This window comes from Netta rufina (genome assembly GCF_964035555.1).
Source record: "Netta rufina genome assembly, chromosome: 7".
Lineage (NCBI taxonomy): Eukaryota > Metazoa > Chordata > Aves > Anseriformes > Anatidae > Netta > Netta rufina.
The window spans coordinates 23061490-23079844 of record NC_140130.1 but is presented as its reverse complement, the minus strand read 5'-3'; the positions used below and the strand labels follow the sequence as shown (position 1 = coordinate 23079844).

The following is an 18355-nucleotide window of genomic DNA, read 5'->3' as shown; positions in this document are numbered from 1 at the left end:
TAAGGCAGGGCTGTCTGGCTCTGCCTGAAGGCAGAGGAGCTGATGGTGGGGCCACAGGGCAGGTCCATGGCAGCAAAAGCCTCTTGTGGCTCCGAGGGGGGTCCCCAGCACTGACGTGCTAATGTCACACAGTCTCTGCTCCAGTCTCACTCCTGGCACCAGGAACATGGGCAATGTCTCTTGCAGGTGGTCTGGGCTTCAGCTTCTCCGTCAGACCTAGAGCAGGGTGTGGAAGGATGCAGGCTGTGTCTTGGGTCACTGTGGATCTGGGTGCCTTCCCTGGAATGACAGAGTGGGGAGAATAATGATAATATTCATATATTAATTAATTCATTAATAATGAATTAATAATGAATAATAATAATTTGGGGGGAACTCCATGATGTTTTCTGACTAGCTTCTTGCTTTGCCATTAGTGAGCCTGTCAGAGATGTAAGCAAAAGACTCTTTCCAGTTCCTGAGCCTCTGCTTCAAGGCTGTCCTGGGTGGTGGTCCAGGGAAGACACAACAGTTCCAGCACTAGGTGACTTGTTAGCAAGAGTTAATACCCCTTAAGTAAATGGGGGGGGATATTCAGCACATACTTCTGAAGCTGATAAATCACTTTTGCATACCACTCTCTCCATCAGGTCTAGGCACAAGAACAATGTTTGTTCCAGAGCGATACATTTGTTTCCTAGCAAGACCACAAACTTAAAGCTGTTCTCCCATTAAAAACCAATAATAACGATGCCTCCCACAGGAAGAAGAGAGATGAAAGCTGAAAAGCAAGACGCTCGGGCCTCAGCAGACCGCAGGGGGAGGCCGGCTGCGAATCCCTCGGCAAGGCCACCGTGCTCTCCCGAGGACACTGAGCCGCTGAGCACCGGGGGGGCGCAGCCAGCCCCCAGCCCCGCACCAGCCGGCTCCCCCGGCTCCGGGAGCGGGGCTGCGCTCCGGGACATCCCCGGTACAGCCGGGCCAGGGGCCGCCCGCAGCGGGGTTGGCTGAGCGGGGGCCTGCCGGTGCCAACCTCCCCGTGCCACGCGTGGGCTCCGCGCAGCGCGGCTCCTCCCGCCGGCTCCCGGTCGCACGTGGCGCGGCGGCTGCCCGCCCCCCGGCCCACGTGTGCCGTGCCGTGCCGTGCCGTGCCGCGCCGTGCCGTGCCGTGCCGCGCCGGCTCCCCGCTGCAGTCCCGGTGCGGCGGCGGGCGCTGCGGCATGGCGGCGGCGGGCCCGGGGCGCGGCGGCGGCTGGGGCCGGAGCCGTGGCGCGGTGCTGCTGCTCTTCTTCTCGCTGTCGCCGCGGCCGCCGGCCGGGGCCGCCTGGCTGCTGGGGCTGCGGCCCGAGGACACGGCGCCGGGCCGGGTGTCCCTGGAGGGCGGCGCGGTGCAGGCGGCCGAGGGCAGCCGCTTCTTGCTGCGCCTCTACTTCCAGCCGCCCCCCGAGGGCAACGGCAGCCGCGGGCCGGCGGGCGAGCGGGAGCCGCGGCTGGTCTTCATCGAGGAGGCGGCGGCGGCGCCGGGGGGCAAGGCGGCGGCGGGGGCGGCGGCGGCGGGGGGGGCGCGGGGCCCGGCGGAGCGGTGTCGGGAGCGCAGCGCCTGGGCCTCGGACGTGGAGGTGGTGGGGCCGCTGCGCTCGGGGGGCGCGGCGGGCTCGGCGCTGGCCGAGGTGCGGGTGCGGGAGCCCCGCAAGGGCGAGGCGGCGGCGGCGGCGCCGGGCGGGCGGCTCTTCTCGCTGTGCGCCTGGGACGGGCGCGCCTGGGCGCACCACGGGGCGGCGGGGGGCTTCTTGCTGCGGGTACGGCCGGCAGCCCCCGCGCTGGGCGCCTGGCTGCTGCCGCTGCCCGAGGCCGGCTGGCTGCGGGCGCTGGGCGCCCTGCTGCTGCTGGGGCTGTCGGCGCTGTTCAGCGGGCTGCGGCTGTCGCTGCTGTCGCTGGACCCGCTGGAGCTCCGCGTCCTGCGCAACAGCGGCTCGGCCGCCGAGCGGGAGCAGGCGCGGCGGGTGCAGGCGGTGCGCGGCGGCGGCGGCACCTACCTGCTGTGCACGCTGCTGCTGGGCCAGGCCGGGGCCAACGCGGCGCTGGCCGGCTGGCTCTGCGCCTCGCTGCCCGGCGGAGGGCCGGCGGCGACGGCCGGAGGGCCGCGGGGAGCGCCCTGGCTGCCGGTGCTGCTGTGCGCCGCCGCCGTCTTCCTGGGCGGCGAGGTGCTGCCCTACTCGGTGTGCTCGCGGCACGGGCTGGCCATCGCGTCGCGCACCCTGTGCCTCACCCGGCTGCTGATGCTGGCCGCCTTCCCCCTCTGCTACCCGCTCAGCCGGCTGCTGGACTGGGCGCTGCGGCAGGAGCTGAGCGTCTTCTCCACGCGGGAGCGGCTGCTGGAGACGCTGCGCGCTGCCGGCCCCCACGGCGACCTGGTGCGGGAGGAGTTGGCCATGGTGCAGGGCGCGCTGGAGCTGCGCACCAAGGTGGTGGAGGACGTGCTGACGCCGCTGGCCGACTGCTTCATGCTCCGTGCCGACGCCGTGCTCGACTTCGCCACCGTCTCTGAGATCCTCCGCTCTGGCTACACCCGCATCCCTGTCTATGAGGGCGACCGGCGCGACAACATCGTCGACCTGCTCTTCGTCAAGGACCTGGCCTTCGTCGACCCCGACGACTGCACCCCGCTGCAGACCGTCACCCGCTTCTACCGCCGCCCGCTCCACTGCGTCTTCAACGACACGCGCCTCGACACGCTGCTCGAGGAGTTTAAGAAGGGTGAGGCTCAGCCCTGCACCACCTCTGCACCCCCCATGGTCCCTGATCAGCAGCCCTCCATGGCCCACCCTGCATCACCTCGTGGTGGGACCTGGCAGGTACCGGGGATGCTGGGGGGAGTCGGGCCCTGCATGCGCTGCTGTGGCGGTGACCTTGGTGTCCCCTGGGTGGATGGATGGAGGGCCTGCGGTGCTGGCCATGCCTGAGATGTTAACGGATACCGTCAGAACCTTCAGCCCCAGAGGCTGCTGTCCCACAGGTGAGGCTGGCTCGCAGGGCCTGATGTCACAGCAGGGCTGGCATGGGGCACAGCACCTGCCCTGCATCTCTGCCTGGGCAGGGCAGCACTCACTGCTCTCGTCTGCATGGGGGAGTTTGTGGCAGGAGATCGCATCTCATTACTCTGCTCTCACGTTTTCAGCTTAGCAGTGAGAAGCAGGTCTAGAAAGTATTTCCATGCAAGTAGTTAAAAGGAGGAAAAAAAAAAAGCCTAAACCCTTAGAACAAGCTCTACTTTCTTTGCAGCTGCGATGCTATTAATAATGCAGCAGCTGCCAGCAGCTCCAGCGGAGGCTGAGAGTTGTGTTTCATTAACCCTACCTTGAGAATACACACAGCATGCATTTTCTTTTCCCCACTGGGAATTGTGAAGCACTTTGCTGCGTGATGTTCGGTACGTCATACCACGGTGCATGAACCTTTAAGAAATGGCTGCAGCAGTGACATCCTGCGTTATGTAATGCACGATACACTCGGCTCCCCGGCTGCCTGTGGCCTCTCTGCTGCAAGCAGAGCTGATCATGTGAGAAGGGCCAATCTGGTCCATCCCAGATACAGAGGAGCCTCTCTGTGAGTCATCCCCATGCTAGTTTTTGGAGGTAGGGGTCACTGGGGGATAGGATGTTTCCTGCACACTGGGAAAATCATCAGCTACATGCAGGTCAGCATCCTCTCTGGAGATGCACAGCATCACCCCCAGCACCGAGAAGGATCGCAGGGAGAGGAGTGTTGTGTGGCACAAAACACCCAACCTCTCTGCCCCGCAGCATAACTGGGGACTCCCGATGTGGTGCAAACCAGCAAACCCCTGTTTTTAATAACAAGGCTGAGAGCAAAAGCATTAAGATTGCTCTCTGGGTTCAACCTTGATGTGTTGCAGGAACTCCCCCCAATACCTCTCTTAACACAACCAGCAGTGTCTCCTCCTCCCAATTCCTCATGTGCCTTGCAATTCTTTCTTAACTCTGTTTTCCTGCATGTTGCTACAATGTCACTGAAGTTCATGTGAGATCCCCACTGCCTCTGCCTTGCCTGGAGAGTCAGCTGTTACCGAAGATATCAGATGAGGTGGGCAGAGTCTCCTCATCAGCTTCCCCTGCACTTTATCTGATTTCCTTTGATGTATCCAAATACTTTTCCTTCCAGATTTGTTTTACAGCCCGGTACCCTATGGATCAATAGATCTATATAAATGGACTTGTGGTTGCTCAGTTCCCTGCCCTCTGCTTACCCTCCTTCCCCCTCCTCCTCTTAGCTGAAGATGTTTTGTGTGTGTCACTCCCTCAAGTGGCAGGCGCACTAACAAGCCTTGCTACCAGGCTTCCGCTGCCCCCTACTAGCCTTCATCCCAAATGAAGATTTTCCAGCCTTCTCCAGCCTTGCTCCATTAAACTCTCAGTATTTGGTTCGGGTTCTTCCTCCCCTACATCTGTTTGCCATCATGGTCTTCTGGGGCATTTTGCTACAGCACTCATGTAGAGCTGTCCCTAGAACTTCTTTCTGTTCCAATCTCATTTCTCCTTGTGTTTCTTTAAATCACATGACTGAAAAGTCTTGCTTTTGGCCTTACAACCTAACTCAGCTTGGTGTTTAGCAATTCCAGTTCTTCCCCCATGTCTTCTTATCCCTGGGTGTTGCTGTTCTCTTCCAATTAATCTTTCTGCTATTTGCAGACCTCCTGTTTACCCCCAGTACCTCATATTTGTAGATGTCCACCCCCAGCCACCCCTAGCCCAGGCCTGAACCTCTCCTAAACTCTCATTTCCCAGTTCTCAGCACAGGCTCCTGCTTCAGCTCCTGCTCCACCACAGATGTTCGCTCCCAGCTGCCTCCAGTCACATCCACTGCTGTCTCAGGCCAGTTCACTTGACTGTTTAATTTCGAAAATAAAGATTTCCCATTTGTAATTAAGAATCTTAATCACTGTCTCATTTTCTGTGTCCATGTGAATTGTGTTGAAATATCTCACTTGATCCAATCGAGATTGCCTTCCGTGGCCAGGTCTGCTGTGACACCTCTAATTAGCGAGCAGGTTCGTTGCTTGTTGGCTCAGTGAGTGGTTAATGAAGGCATTCATCACTTCACACATCCAAGGTGTCAGCAGGACAGCAACTGCTCTCACTGATAAGGCCCGGTCTCTTTCTAGGAAATTAAAGTCTCCGCTAATGATGGGCATTGCTAACCAGGTCCCCAGGTTCGTGACAAACTTCTAGAGCGACCCTTCTAGATTTCTTTTCTTTCTCCCATGATTAACACTTTTGGTATCCTTTATTTCTTTGGGTTATTGCAGTGTTTATACAAAATACCCATCACGTTTTGTATCTTTCTTTCCTCGATAGCAGTATATGCTTCAGGATCTGCGTCTCGCTAGTGATTAATGTTCTGCCACATGCACTGTGCCTATAATGTCATTTTTTGCATAATGCGTAAGTAACATTCAATTTCACTGCCTGAGCTCCTTGCCATAGTACACAAACATTTGTTCTTACTGGAAATGTCAGAGTATGATTAAATACAGCACTTTGTGACTCTTGCTTACACCTCCGTTAGCACTTTCCCTTTTCTCTCTCCCCTCCTACTCTCTGCTATCATGCTGCATTAGCCTTGTTTACCTGATGCATTTTTCTCTCACTGTGCTATCCTAGCTATGAAGATTATCAGTTTTCTCCCCCTTTCTAGTTTTCAAACAGGGTTCGAGGTTTTCCTATATTAGTTTCTAATTAGTATACTAGATTAGTATGCCCACAGATAACTGTGTTTGAGCTCAATTCCCTTCAGATGCGCTGATGTCTGCCTCAAGTTTCACCCACACACAGCAGAGTCCCAGAGTCCCCCTTTTTCCCGAGCAGGGCTTGGGGCAGGTGCAATTACCCTGCCATGGGGCTGGGGAAGGGCACTTCTGGCCTTTGGAGCATCCAATTTCCAAAAACGTGTAAACCAGATAAAAACAGCAGCACACGCTTCAGTAGTACCTGGGGAGCTGGTGTGGTTGCAGTGCCCAAGAGCAGCTGTGAGCTCCTGCCCCATCACAGCAGAGATGTGGCCAAACCCTTCCCACCTGCTCTTTCACAAGCTTGCTTCTGGCATCCTTTGTTGCCTGTCTCCCGGAGAAGGATGGTTAAACTGGGGGCACTGGTGGGAACTGGGACAAACCCAGAGAAGGTTGCAAACAGCAGCAGAGGGGAGAGCTGGCCTGCGAGAGGAACAGCTTGGACTTCAACTCGAAGCCTGAGAGAACAGGTCAGCTGCTAAAGCTGTGTTGGAAAATGGCATTACAGCAGCGTGGGGCAGCTCCAGCTGATGGCAGGAAATGCTTGCGGTTTTGGCTTGATCTCCTCAGTCATCTCAGAGTACCTGGCTTTATTCTAGGCTCACAGGAGGAGTTACCTCATACACCAGGAAAATTGCCTCACCATATTTAACAAAGTAAGGTGAGGTAGAGGGGCAGATGAGGTCCCAGTAAGATAAACTTCACCTGAGGAGAATTGAGCTAGGAGGAAAGGTTTATGCACACATTCAGTGTGAAATGCTGCAGGCAATGCAATGCAGTCTGCTTCCCCTCCACCCCCAGAAGATAACCAAAGCAATGCATGGTGCACCTCCAGCCCTGTGGTCTATGGTGTAACTCCACGGGGAGCACTCCCCTGAGGTGCACCGCCTTGTTCCCTGTGTGCCTTTGGGAAGTCACGGTCTCTGCCTATTAAGTCATTTATGGATTCTGCTGGCACATTTCCTGGGGGTATTTCTATATTCAGAAGTGGTACCTTTCAGCAAATAACCTTCCCTTGTCAGAGGAACGGCGGAAATTTGCTCTTACAGTCATCTTTCTACAGTAGGCCAGAGACTGAGATGCAACTCAAATTATTCTTCAGTGGTTTGGTGTCTTTTAAAAGACACTAAAAGACAGTTCTCCAAAAGCAAGCTTCCTGGCTTAGCAGGGAAAACAGCCTGTTCTGTCAAGGACAATTTTGCCCTAGGGTCTGGCTTTGCTCTTAAAAAACAATCCACAGCCTCTATTATTAATAGATTTCCACAAATCGAACATAGCTGGAAGAGGTGCTGTGCTCATGCTTGCCAGGAGTGGGGACCGGTCCCATTTCAGCTGCTTTTCTTACTGCCCTCCTCCTGAGCCCGCAGTCACCACGAGCACAAAGCTGGCCTGAGCTTTAAACCAACCTGTAGGAGATTTTTGCGAGTGGGACTGTTGCTGTCTCGGACATCCTGGTGGGATGAAGGCCTACCCTCTGCAGCCAGTTGTACGAGCTGAGGAGCCCGTTGTCATCCAGGACCCGTCCCATCCACGTGCACTGAGCAGCGATCGCCAGGCTGGGAGTGGGTGAGGTGCCGATACACAAAAGATGGTTTCAATGACTCACACTGCGTCTCTGCCTGAAACATTACTTCAATTTTCCCCAAAACACCATGCTAAGTCTCATTGTGTGAAATGCTGTGCTGCTACACCCCGCCCTAGCAAACCCGAAACCAGTTTGCCCTGGGGAGGCATCCAGCAGGGCCAGAGGGGAGCTGTGTCCTCGGGAGAGGCACCCAGCTGCCCAATGCCCTCTGGGCCTCTTGGGAGCTGTGGGAAAGAATGAAGTGTTCCATGCTACAGACACCATGGAAAACAGTTTTGCAATCAGCCTTTTGGAAATGTTTGGGTTTTTAGCTTGAGTCTTAACACCCTCGAACACTTCCCTAGCTGCAAGGAACATGCAAGAAAAGCATTTGTGGACAGGCAGATTGAGAGTCAGGAGGCCAGAGCCCTCTTGTACACCAGATGGAAGATGAGACTCCGTGTCTGGTCTAATCTCCCTCTTACCCTCCTCATCTGTTTTGTCAGCCATAAGCCATCAACTACTCCAAATAGCTTATGTCCCCTCTTTCCCCCAGTTTTTCTTAGGATTAGGAAAAGCACCACAGCGGAGTTTGAGAAAGGCTTTTGTACTCCAACAAAGACAGAAGCAAGCAGATGAAATTCTCATCCCTGAGGAAGTCTGGATTAGGTTAGGATTCGTGGTTTTCCCCTTTTATAGGGCTGATCCCCCACAGAGCCAGGCACCCTGCAGCCCTGCTGGGCATCTCCCTGGTGCTTAGGTGCAGACACGCGTTGCCTCGTGGAGCAGCTCCTCAGACATGTAGCTTTATACTCGATGCAGGAGCCTGGTGGCACAAGAGCACTGTCACTCAAAGTTTTCAGCTCAGAGTCCCCAGTTAGTTCAGATACAAGTCTGCAGAGAGGCACGGAGCTGCTGGCAGCACCCCCAGCCCAGAGAAGAGCTCTGATGAGAAGCACACGGAGAGCAGATTTTAGTTGCATTGTAGTTGTTTCTTGAATCCAATTCACTTAGCAATTACTATTCTTTTGCTTTCCATTTTGTAGCTGTAAATTATTTGTGGCTTGTGCCTGTACCTTGATTTCATTGGAACAGCTTTAGACTTCACAGTAAAATTCACAAAAATAAATTTCGTACTCGGAGCGCTCATCACGTGGAACAAGAGACATGACTGAAGCATCTTCAACATTCCTCTGGCAGAGCACCTACATAAAGAAATGATAAGGAAGTAGTGTGGGCTATATTTGCAGCCAACAGCACTTTCTTTCCCACAAGCAGAGGCATTTCCATGTGTTCAGACTGTATTCTCCCATTGGGGAGGATGCTTTGAGGTGGATCTATGAGCCCAAGGTCATTTAGGTACCAGCAAAACCCAAGGCTCCTAAAAATGGGTATAAAAGCTTTATATATCTGTTCGGATACTTGCTCCTTCCGGAAGCTTTCAGCTCTTTATATTAGCTCTGCAATTTTGCATTTTGAGGCATTAACTTTTCAGAGAAGCTGTTGTTTGAGAAGAGCAGATTTCGTGTGGCTCATAAAGAATTCAGCACAGTTGTATCCCGTGCTGAGCAGACACTTAATCACCTATAGACTTCCTGTGTGAGAGCAGTCCTGCCGAGGCCACTGGAGCTATTCACACAAGTAAAGTTAATTGTCCGTTTGTTCGAGCATTTGCCAAGCCAAGGCTTTGATTCTCAAGAGTTTCCCAGTGCTTTCTTGCAGCAGTGATCTCCCTGTAAAATTTGCATGTGACAGCCTGCTAGCGGTGGAACAGCTCGCCCTTATAACTCATTTCGCTGGAGCTATCAAGCAACAATTACAAAAGCACAGTTTTTGGAATCAGTTTTACAGATCTTAAAGCTGGTTTAGATCAAGTTTCTTGTTTTGTTTAAGTGATTTATCGCTCTTCATTGTGCTCCCACTGCAGCCAACCTGCAGGGTGGTGCTGGAGAAGAGACTGCCACCCTCTGCTGTCCTCAGCTGCATCCCCATACCACCCTCCTTCCTTCAGACACATCTTTCACCTCAAAACATGACCCAACTTCTGCCCTCATACCTGCTCCAACAGCCACTGCCTGTCCTCTGGCCAAGCACAGCGGCCCACAGCCAGGCAAACACCCCCACATGTAGCAGCACCCCCAGCCAGAGTGCTGGCACACCTTGCTGCCCTCCTGGAAGGCCTTTTAAAAAAGCGATGAGAGGAGATGCAGAACCTAGCAGGTGTGGGGGCAGCAGTTAGAAAGTGGTATCAGGGCCCTCGGGGGGGAATCAGAGGCAAGGTGGGTGCAGCTAGAAGCAGTGAGAAGTGCTCCCGTCTGGCTAGGAGGGAGGTGTGGGTCATTTTTGTGATACCAGCATCAGCTGGCTGGGCAGGGGCTGAGAGCAGGGCTCTCCTTGTGGGGCAGGAGCAGCCACAGGAGTTGCAGCCATTTTCCACTTCTGGATACCTGCTCTGCTTCTAGTGTGGGTGTTAGCCGGGAAACCTAAACCAGAGGGTTTATAGCATGGCTCTGAGTGTTTATTTTCTGTGAAAATAAAGAACCCTTGAGCACTCTAACAGCCCTCCTGGCTCTGCCCCCAGTGTGGTGAAGCCCTGGGTCTCCTCCCAGCACGGTGGTGCCAGGTTATTTCTAAATAATCTGATTTGCTGCTCTGTGAGCGTGGGGCTGGGATCACATTTCTCTGTGGCCGCCCTAGAGTAAATTACAGTGTCGATGTAGGTGTTTGGCCAAAAAAAGAATTGCCTCCATTACTCTCTGACTGCCTTTAAGTAGCACCTAAGCTTTTTGTAAGGGTTTGGTGGTTTTGGGTTGCATGTAAATGTCATTAACAACAAGCTTTTGGCCAAAAGAAATAACTTTTCCCCTCTCCTCGCTCACCCGCGAACTTGTAGGAGACCAGATGGCCCCAGTGTTTGGGAGTGGGTTTTGGCAAAGGAGTCATTTTCAAAAGTTGGACTTTGCTGAGATGAAACGTAGCTGTTGCTGCTGTGCTGCAGCCAACTCTGCTTCTTTTTGCTTTTTAAGTCTCGAGTCGAGTTGCTTTATTACCCGCCACACAGACAATGTGCACAAACCCTTGTGTGAGGTGAGGGAAATAGCCTGGCTAGCAGAACGTACCGAATTCTCAGTGCCCCGAGGCTATTGATTTGTTTTGTAAAATGCATCTCCAGCTTTATGGGAAGAACAACAGTGCTACTTGCGGTGATGTTATGTTCTCATTTCTAATTCTGTAGGCGTGGGAGGCAGCGAGCTGCTCTCTGAAATCTTGCAATAAAAGCTTGGTATGAGGAGGAGGGAATTTATACTGTGGAAAATGCCCAAGCTTTTTTCTGTGAGAAATGTATAGTGCTGATCTTTGTCTGAGAAATAGCGTTTGCTCGCCTCGGATCCAGGGCAGGGTTGTTTGAAGGTCGCATGTTCCCCAGAAGGACGCGTTTGGTGGGGCTCCAGGCTGCCCTGGATGCAGAAGTCACCAGCGGGTGAGGAGAACCTCTGCAGTAGGCAGGAGCCCACCCACATTGCATTCCTGCACCCAGATAGTGGTCCTGTCCCCTGGCCCAGGTGTAAATGGGAGAAGCAGATGCAGAGGTACAAGGGAAGTGCTCCCCTTTCAGGTAACCATTGCTGCTCGAGGAGCTCAGCTCTGCATCTCTGGGGGGAAAAAGGGTGTTTTCAGCATTCCCAAGGGCCCTGCAGTGCCCATGGGAGGGGTAGCTTTGTGCAGGCCTAGCACCAGGGAAACAGAGAAGAAACAGAGGTGAAATTGTTGGATGTGGTGCTGATGAAGGACATTTTTAGTGTTTTCAGGAAAAGAAGAGGTCCAGAACCTGTGTGCACTGCTGCAATGTGCAGGAGCAACAGTAAGTAGAGCTGGCAGGTCTGAGGTGACATCTGAGCTGGAAACCCAGGAGTGGTGCAGGGCTTGGGAGTTGGGTTCTAGTCAGGCTGTTGAGCAGGAGCATAAATCAGAACAGACAATAAGGGAAGGGAGAAGTTGAACGAGTCAAAACTGCTTACAGAGAGCAGAGCTGGACATGTGAAAGCAGATAGTGATGTTTAAATTATGCCAAAAGCAAGAAGCCTGAGAATGTGTCAGCACAGCTGCCAGCTTACTGAGGGCAAGCGAGGAAGCTGAAATTGTGATTGAGAAACATGGTGGCTTCTGAGCAGGAGCCACCATCCCTGCAGCTGAAGGAAGGTCCTGCTCCCCGTCTGTGTAAGGTAACGGGGTGCTGTCAGGGCAGGGTTTGGAAAAGATGTTCAGCTGCAAGCCAATTGCTTGAAAAGGGCTCAGCCTCCCCATCCAGATGGTTCACCCAAGAGTTCGGCAGGAGCCGAGCTGAAAGCTGCAAACAAACATATGCATTTCTGCATTAAAAACAGCTGCTGTTCAGCCGAGCTGGAGGCTTTGCCTGCGTTTTAAGAAAAACTTTCGGATCGGTCCAGACAGTGATGGATAGAAAGATGTGGGGGAGCTGTTCCTGGCAATTTGGTAGGAAAGATAATTAACAACAGAATGAGAAAACACCAGGAGGACGAGGGAAACCAGTAGAGCCCAAGGACACGCTCACCTTTCTGTCGGAGGACACTGTCTCCTTCCGGAATTAGAGCTGTCTCGTGCCAGCGAGGCAGTGGGTAAGCAAGATGCAGCTGGTACAACGTACGCACAAGAGGCTGCCAAAGAGCTAAACAGGGGGTTTTGCTCATTAAAGAAGGCAAGCAGCCCCAAAGAAGAGCTGGGCAGACTACTGTGACACCCCCAAGGCATCAGCCTGACAGTGGCTGATGGCTCCTTCTTCTTCTTCTCCTCCTTCTTCTCCGGGGTTAGCACAGCCGGGGTGGGTTTGGGTGATGGGAACTGCTTCAAGGTGTGGCTGTGCCCCCCACCCAGCCCTGTCCTGCCAGCCCACGGTGCTGGGGATACCTCACATGGGATGGGGGTCTCACTGCTCTGCTCTCCCACCGCAGGGAAGTCCCACCTGGCCATCGTGCAGCGGGTGAACAACGAAGGGGAAGGAGACCCGTTCTACGAGGTGATGGGCATTGTCACCCTGGAGGATGTCATTGAGGAGATCATCAAGTCCGAGATCCTGGATGAGACGGATCTGTACAGTTAGTGTCCCAGAGCAGCTACTGCGGTGGTGGGAGCCCACAGACAGATATATGGGAAGGAAATGGGCCAGAGCAAATTGCAGTCCTTCCCCAGAGCACTTAACGGGCACGGTGGGAAAGACGAGAATGATGGAGAGATGCTGGTCAAATGCTAGGGAGTCTTGAGTGCATGAGACAGACCAGCATCAGACTCGTGCCCGAGACAGAAGTGTGTTTCACCAGGGAGCTGCTCCTGGGGCCATGATGCCCAGCACTATTTGTCCACCCCGCTGCTGCCCCAGCCCCACCACAGCATGAGCAAGACGAGCTCTGCACGTGGGTGCTGCTGGCCTCTGGGGGTAACTTCCACTCTTTGCCCACAGCGGACAACCGCAAAAAGGAGCGTGTGCCCCACCGGGGCCGCAAGCCCCAGGACTTCTCCATCTTCAGGCTCTCTGACAGCGAGATGAAGGTGAAGATCTCCCCCCAGCTCCTCCTGGCTACGCATCGGTTCATGGCGACAGGTACCCTTGCCCCAGGGGATATGCGTGACACAATGCGCAGCAGTGGGTGTTTGGGGTCCTGCATCTCCCTGCAGCAGGACCAGGCACCCCTGAGCTGGTCCTCATTTGAGCTTCCCACCACCAGCAACAATTCCTGCTTGCCTGGTCCACCCCAGGCTTCTCTCTGCCCTGCCAGCACGGTCTGTGTCTGGCTCCCCTGTGCAGGGGGGTGCTGGTGCTGTGGGGAGGGGGCTGCTCAGCTCTGGGGGTGGCAAGTTCCCGGCACCCCACAAAGTCCTGGCCCCGCTGAGCCAGCCTGTGGTGCCTCCCCTGCAGAAGTGGAGCCCTTCAAGTCCCCCTACCTCTCCGAGAAGATCCTGCTGCGGCTCCTCAAGCACCCCAACGTCATCCAGGAGCTCAAGTACGACCGTAAGAACAAGAAGGCTGCCGAGCATTACCTCTACCAGCGCAACCGCCCCGTCGACTACTTCGTTCTCATCCTGCAGGTGCGGGGGCAGAGGGGCTGGGGAGCCCCCTGCTGCGTGGTGGCACAGGGTGGCCCATCTCGCCTTGCTCTTGGCTGCTTCTGCAGCAGGGCTGGCTCTGGGGTTTGTAAAGGATGCAGAAATTCCCATCTTCTTGTAGGGTGGCAGGGACCCCACAGTGGGGCAGTGGGCAGGGGCATGGGGGGCCCCGTCTGAGTACGTTTCCCTCCTCCTTCCAGGGAAAAGTGGAGGTGGAGGTTGGCAAGGAAGGGCTGCGGTTTGAGAACGGGGCGTTCACCTACTACGGCGTCCCTGCCATCATGGCCATCGTCTCCTCGGGTAAGGGCTCTGCGGGCCCCCTCCAGCCCTGCCCTCGCTTCCATGGCTGGGAGATGGAGCTGGACGTGGCTAAGGGGTGGGATGGCACATGGGACCCCTCCTCTGCGACTCATGCGCCTTCAACTGTCATTTCAGATAGCGACGTGCGGAAAGTGGGCAGCCTGGCTGGGTCCTCCTTCCTGCGTAGGTATTTGGGAGAGGCTGGGGCTCCCACACCTCTCTGGCTGGAGGGGCAATGGGCTCGCACCCCAAAACAGCAGCTCTGGCTCTGCTGCAGGGTCAGAACTCACTGAATTCAGACTGATGGGAGGTGCAGGGAGGGATGTTGTTGAGGCACAGAGAGAGTGCTGGCCTGGGGGCAGCACTTGTACCTGGCACAGGACACGAGCTTGGCTCTGGTGTGTGCCCTGAGCCAGGAGGCAGGGGCAGAGGCATGGGTGTGCAGAGCTTGCACCAAACCCCACAGAAACGTGAGCGTGAGTAGCGGGTTACAACAGGGAATGCGGACATGAACCCTTCAGCATTTAACCACTTGTTATTAATTAACCCTGGTTACGTAAGCTTTTTATTGCCTGGCTATCTTTGGTGTCAGCGGCCAGGGCAGATGTGAGGCGAGAGCTGGCCTGGAGCAGGGGCACAGCACGGGAGGGTTGGGCACCAAGTGCCGGTGTTATCGCCCCGACCTTTGCTCCCTGCTGGCCGAGGTTCCTCTGTCAGCGCCTGGTGCTGCTGCCACTGTTTGGACATTTATTTGCAGACAGTTTGGGACCAGGGGAGGACACAGCCAGGCGTTACTGGGGGAGGAGCAGGAGATCAGAAGAAGGAGGCTGCGGGGCAACCTTTCTGTGGATTTTGGCTAGGAAATAGCTGAAAACTATTTGGCAGAGGGCTGCCAGAGTGTTGCAGCCCTGCTCTGAGCCCAGTCAGTGGAGGACAGGCAGCGTGCAGGGTGCCAGCATGGGGCTTCTGGGCAGAAGATGCTTTCTGCCTCCTCTGTGGCTCCAGGGGGATCTGTAACCATGCAGAAAGAGCCTGGCAGGAGCTGGTCCCGCCTAGCCTTACCTTGTTCACAGCATTGGGGTCTGTGTCCCTCCCGGTGTCCCTGTTCTCAGGGCCAGCGAGTGCCTCCCCCCAGAACAGCCCCAGGGGGTGTAAGGAGTGGGAGCTGAGAGGGTGAGGGGAGCCCAGCCTGGGGCTGCTGGCACAATTCTCATCCTCATTTTTCCTCTTGGCCTGTCCCTCTCCTTACCACCTCCTTGTGCCTTGCCTGTCCCGTCCTTCCCCCCACCCGTCTCTTGCAGTGCCTGTCTCGGTGTCCCGTACCTTCGCCTTCAGCAGAGGGGACTCCCTGGCTGGCTCACCAGGTAACGGTGCGTGGCTCAGGGAAGGGGTCCCTGCGTGTGCCAGGCCCTCCCGAGCTCCCGGTGACCCTGCAGCACCCCATAGCAGGCAGCCCAGGGGCACGGGGAGCTGCACGGGTGCCTCACCCCCCTCTGCCCATGAAGAAAGGGATGGGGGCAACTGGGAGCCAGAGGTGGCTTGTTTGTTTTTTTTTTTTTTTTTTTTTTTTTTCTGGGTGGTTTCCATAAGTTTAAATTCCTGCACGTGCTGCTTGTGCTGAGTTTTCTGGCTGCTTGCTGCTGCTGACCGCGGTTACGCACAGCTCTGTGTGCACGCTGCCCTGCTCGGCTTGCTTTCCGGGAAGCCAGGTAATAGAAGGGCGTTCCAGCAGCACAGTCAGCAAAAAAAATGGTGACATTGCCCATGCAAGGAACAAGTTGCCTTTGTTCCCTAATAAATCACCGGCCAGACAAAATCCATCACGCTGCGTGTCAGAGGCCATCGGTCAACGTGAGTGACGGGCCAGCTGGCCTCTGCAGCCCTGCTCCCATCGGGTAGGACACCCTGCACTGGGGACACGTGCCTGCCTGCCTGCCAGCGGGGTGGCCCCAGGAGCACAGCGCCCTGGTGTGCAGAGGACAGAGAGGACCCCCATGAGGGCTTCCTCCAAGGGGGATGAGCCAAAGGGCACAGCCTCTGGAGGTGACAGGGATCCCCTGGCCGTACTCCAGCAGCAGAAGCCTGCTCGGCAGCACAATGTGTTTTCCTCTCATCCTTTCTTGCCCCGGCCCTCCCTAGTGAACCGGTCACCCTCGCGGTGCAGTGGGCTCAACCGCTCCGAGTCCCCAAATCGGGAGCACAACGACTACGGGGGCAGCACCACGCAGCTCTACAGCAGCAGCAACAACATCTACACTCCCGACTACTCCGTGCACATCCTCTGCGATGTCCAGTTTGTCAAGGTATGGCTGGGCTGGGCTGGGCTGGGCTGTCCCGCCCTGGCCCTTCCTGCGTCCCTGGGAGCATCTCGGTGCCTGCAGAACCAGCTGAGCCACGAGCGTGTCTCTGTGTGCCCAGGTCACCCGGCAGCAGTACCAGAACGCACTGGTGGCCAGCCGCATGGACAGCTCGCCCCAGTCCCCCGACATGGAGGCCTTCGACAGGGACTCAACCAAGGCTTCGACTGCTCGGGGCACCCCGCAGACACCCAAGGAGGATGCTACCGCCCTCCTGAACGAGAGGAACAGCATCATGTGTGAGTCACCCTGCCGGCACCCCTTGCCTGCCATGTGTGCTTGTGCCCCCATCCTTGCCACCATGCCACCCCGCAGCCTCACCAGCCCCGTGACCCCGCAGGCAGCCGGCCCGAGGGGCAGCGCAGTCCCAGCGAGTCTGTGTGCCTGCGAATGGAGGCCATCCCCTTCATCCAGGAGGAGCTGCCTGAGCACGAGGACAACAGCAAGCAGCAGGGTGAGTCCGTTCGGGGGCAGTGCCCGGGGGTGGCGAGGCCATGTGCTGCCCCGGGGCGCTGCAGCCAGGCTGGGCTCTTGCAGACAGGGAGTTCTGCGGCAGCGGGCTGGAGGCAGAGTCCCCGGGCAGGGAGGCTGGGACCGGCTCCTCTCCCAGCAGCAATGAGGAGACTCTGGGCAAGAGGCTGCTGAGATCGCTGAGTGAGTGACCGACCGGGGAGGGAGCGCCCCGGGGTGCTCAGCGCCCTTCTGCCCAGGTCTGAAGCGCGTAGGGCTCACCCCCCCGACCCCCTGCACCCCTGTCCCTGAGCACCCTCGCCCCCAGCCCTGGGGCACCCCCACCCCAGCCCCCTTGATGCCACTGCTGCAGGTGGGCGCAGGCAGCGCCAGTCTCCAGAAGGTGAGAAGGTGCCGGAGGAAAGCTCCAACCTCGCCCCGCTCATCACCTGAGCAGCAGCGTGGCCGGAGCACGGTGCTGGAGGCCCACGTGGACCAGAGGTAAGAGCCTGGCCCTCCTTGTGGTATTCTTCCCCCAGCAAGGGGCAGGGTGCTTGGTTTTAAGAGTGAGAAAATCAAGTTTTCTGTTGTTGAAGCAATGCGGGTTGGAGGGCTACAGAAAGACCCACTCAGAGCCGACATGGGTAAGGGCAGCCCCATGCAGGCACATGCAGCTGGGGGCTGGAGCAGGGGCTGGGCACGCAGCAACAGGGTCCAACCACCCTCAGGGATGGAGCAGAGGTTAGGGAGAGAGCAGAACCCCCAACTTGTGTATTTTCACAGATATGAACGTGTCTGCACCCCTGCCACAGAGCTCGGTTGGGGTGCCGCAGGACCAAGCAGCATCAGGGCAGGCTGTCCGTGTGTCTTCCAGGTCTGCAGCATGGGGGTCTCCCGCCGCGAGGCTCACGTCCAACAGCAGCAGGTCTGCACTCGCTCGCTGCCCACCCGCCTGCCCGCGCCGCCCCTCCCTGCAGGCCCCATCCCCAGGCGAGAAAGGATGAGCCCCTGGGGGGGCCGAACCACCCAGGCGGCAGGGACCAGCTCACAGCAGCCCCGGGGCCCTCGCCCAGCTGCTGCCTGGTAGCATCTGGTCCTGAGGAAGAGGTGGAGGAAGGAAAAGGGGAGAAGCGTTCCCTGCGGCAGCGCAGGGAGGGGCGGCCCGACCCGAAATGCCCTCAGCATCATTGCCCATCCCCATCCCCGCAAGGCCCGGAGCCCCTCGGTGCCGGGTGCTGCACGGACGTGGTCTCTGCCGTCAGGAGAAGATGCTTTTGGGGGGGTGCCACGTGCAGCTCAGGGCCCCAGGACACGTTCGTGCCGTGCCCGGCGCCATGCACATCGCAGCACACGCTGACCATCGCCGCAGCCCTCCCCGGGGGGGGACGGCCGCTCCACGCCGCGCTCACCCGTCCTCCCCGTGAGGGAGGCTCGGGCCGAGCCCCCAGGGGGCACAGGCCAGGCCGTAGTTTTTGTAGAAGCTGACTGCAACGGGGATATCAGCATTAAAGGTGATTTCTCCCCGAGTGAGGCCCTGTCTGCGTGAGAGGGGGTATGGGAGGCACATGGACACCCTCCTAGGCCAGGGGCCTGGGTCAGGCTGGAGGCACAGCAGTGGCCCAGAAACCCTCACACACATGTGCCAAGGGAGGAGGCAGATGTCCAGATCAACAAATGCTTCCCATGTTCCCCCTGCCCTCCATGAACACAGGCTCCTGGCCAAGGCGGGAGGGCAGGCCTTCCCTCAGACCTGCCACCAGGCAACCCTCAGCAGTGCAG

The 18355-nt window shown here is 56.9% G+C and overlaps 1 protein-coding gene across 4 annotated transcripts; it reads left to right on the top strand.

Annotated features, from left to right (window-relative positions):
• The first annotated feature begins 1150 nt into the window (after positions 1-1150).
• CNNM1 (cyclin and CBS domain divalent metal cation transport mediator 1) lies at positions 1151-18102 on the top strand. Of its 4 annotated transcripts, XM_084289819.1 has the most exons (13): positions 1151-2736; positions 12320-12463; positions 12826-12966; positions 13282-13451; positions 13670-13769; positions 13905-13952; positions 15071-15133; positions 15909-16072; positions 16188-16365; positions 16467-16580; positions 16664-16780; positions 16950-17077; positions 17451-18102. In XM_084289819.1, the coding sequence occupies exons 1-12, from the start codon at positions 1200-1202 to the stop codon at positions 17027-17029; spliced, it is 2856 nt and encodes a 951-aa protein (XP_084145945.1). In that variant the 5' UTR covers positions 1151-1199; the 3' UTR covers positions 17030-17077; positions 17451-18102. The 4 variants fall into 4 exon arrangements, with proteins under 4 accessions (XP_084145945.1, XP_084145944.1, XP_084145943.1 ...); XM_084289818.1 differs by lacking the exon at positions 17451-18102 and having other exon boundaries at positions 1175-2736; positions 16471-16580; positions 16950-17074; XM_084289817.1 differs by lacking the exon at positions 17451-18102 and having other exon boundaries at positions 1175-2736; positions 16664-16836; positions 16950-17069.
• Positions 18103-18355: the final 253 nt, after the last annotated feature.

Bases quoted from the DNA above. Each gene is read 5' to 3' on its own strand.
- CNNM1 (XM_084289819.1), top strand. From the start codon at position 1,200: ATGGCGGCGGCGGGCCCGGGGCGCGGCGGCGGCTGGGGCCGGAGCCGT. The intron at 12,967-13,281 runs GTACCCTTGCCC...CCTCCCCTGCAG, and splicing joins GCATCGGTTCATGGCGACAG to AAGTGGAGCCCTTCAAGTCC. The intron at 16,581-16,663 runs GTGAGTCCGTTC...GGGCTCTTGCAG, and splicing joins GGACAACAGCAAGCAGCAGG to ACAGGGAGTTCTGCGGCAGC.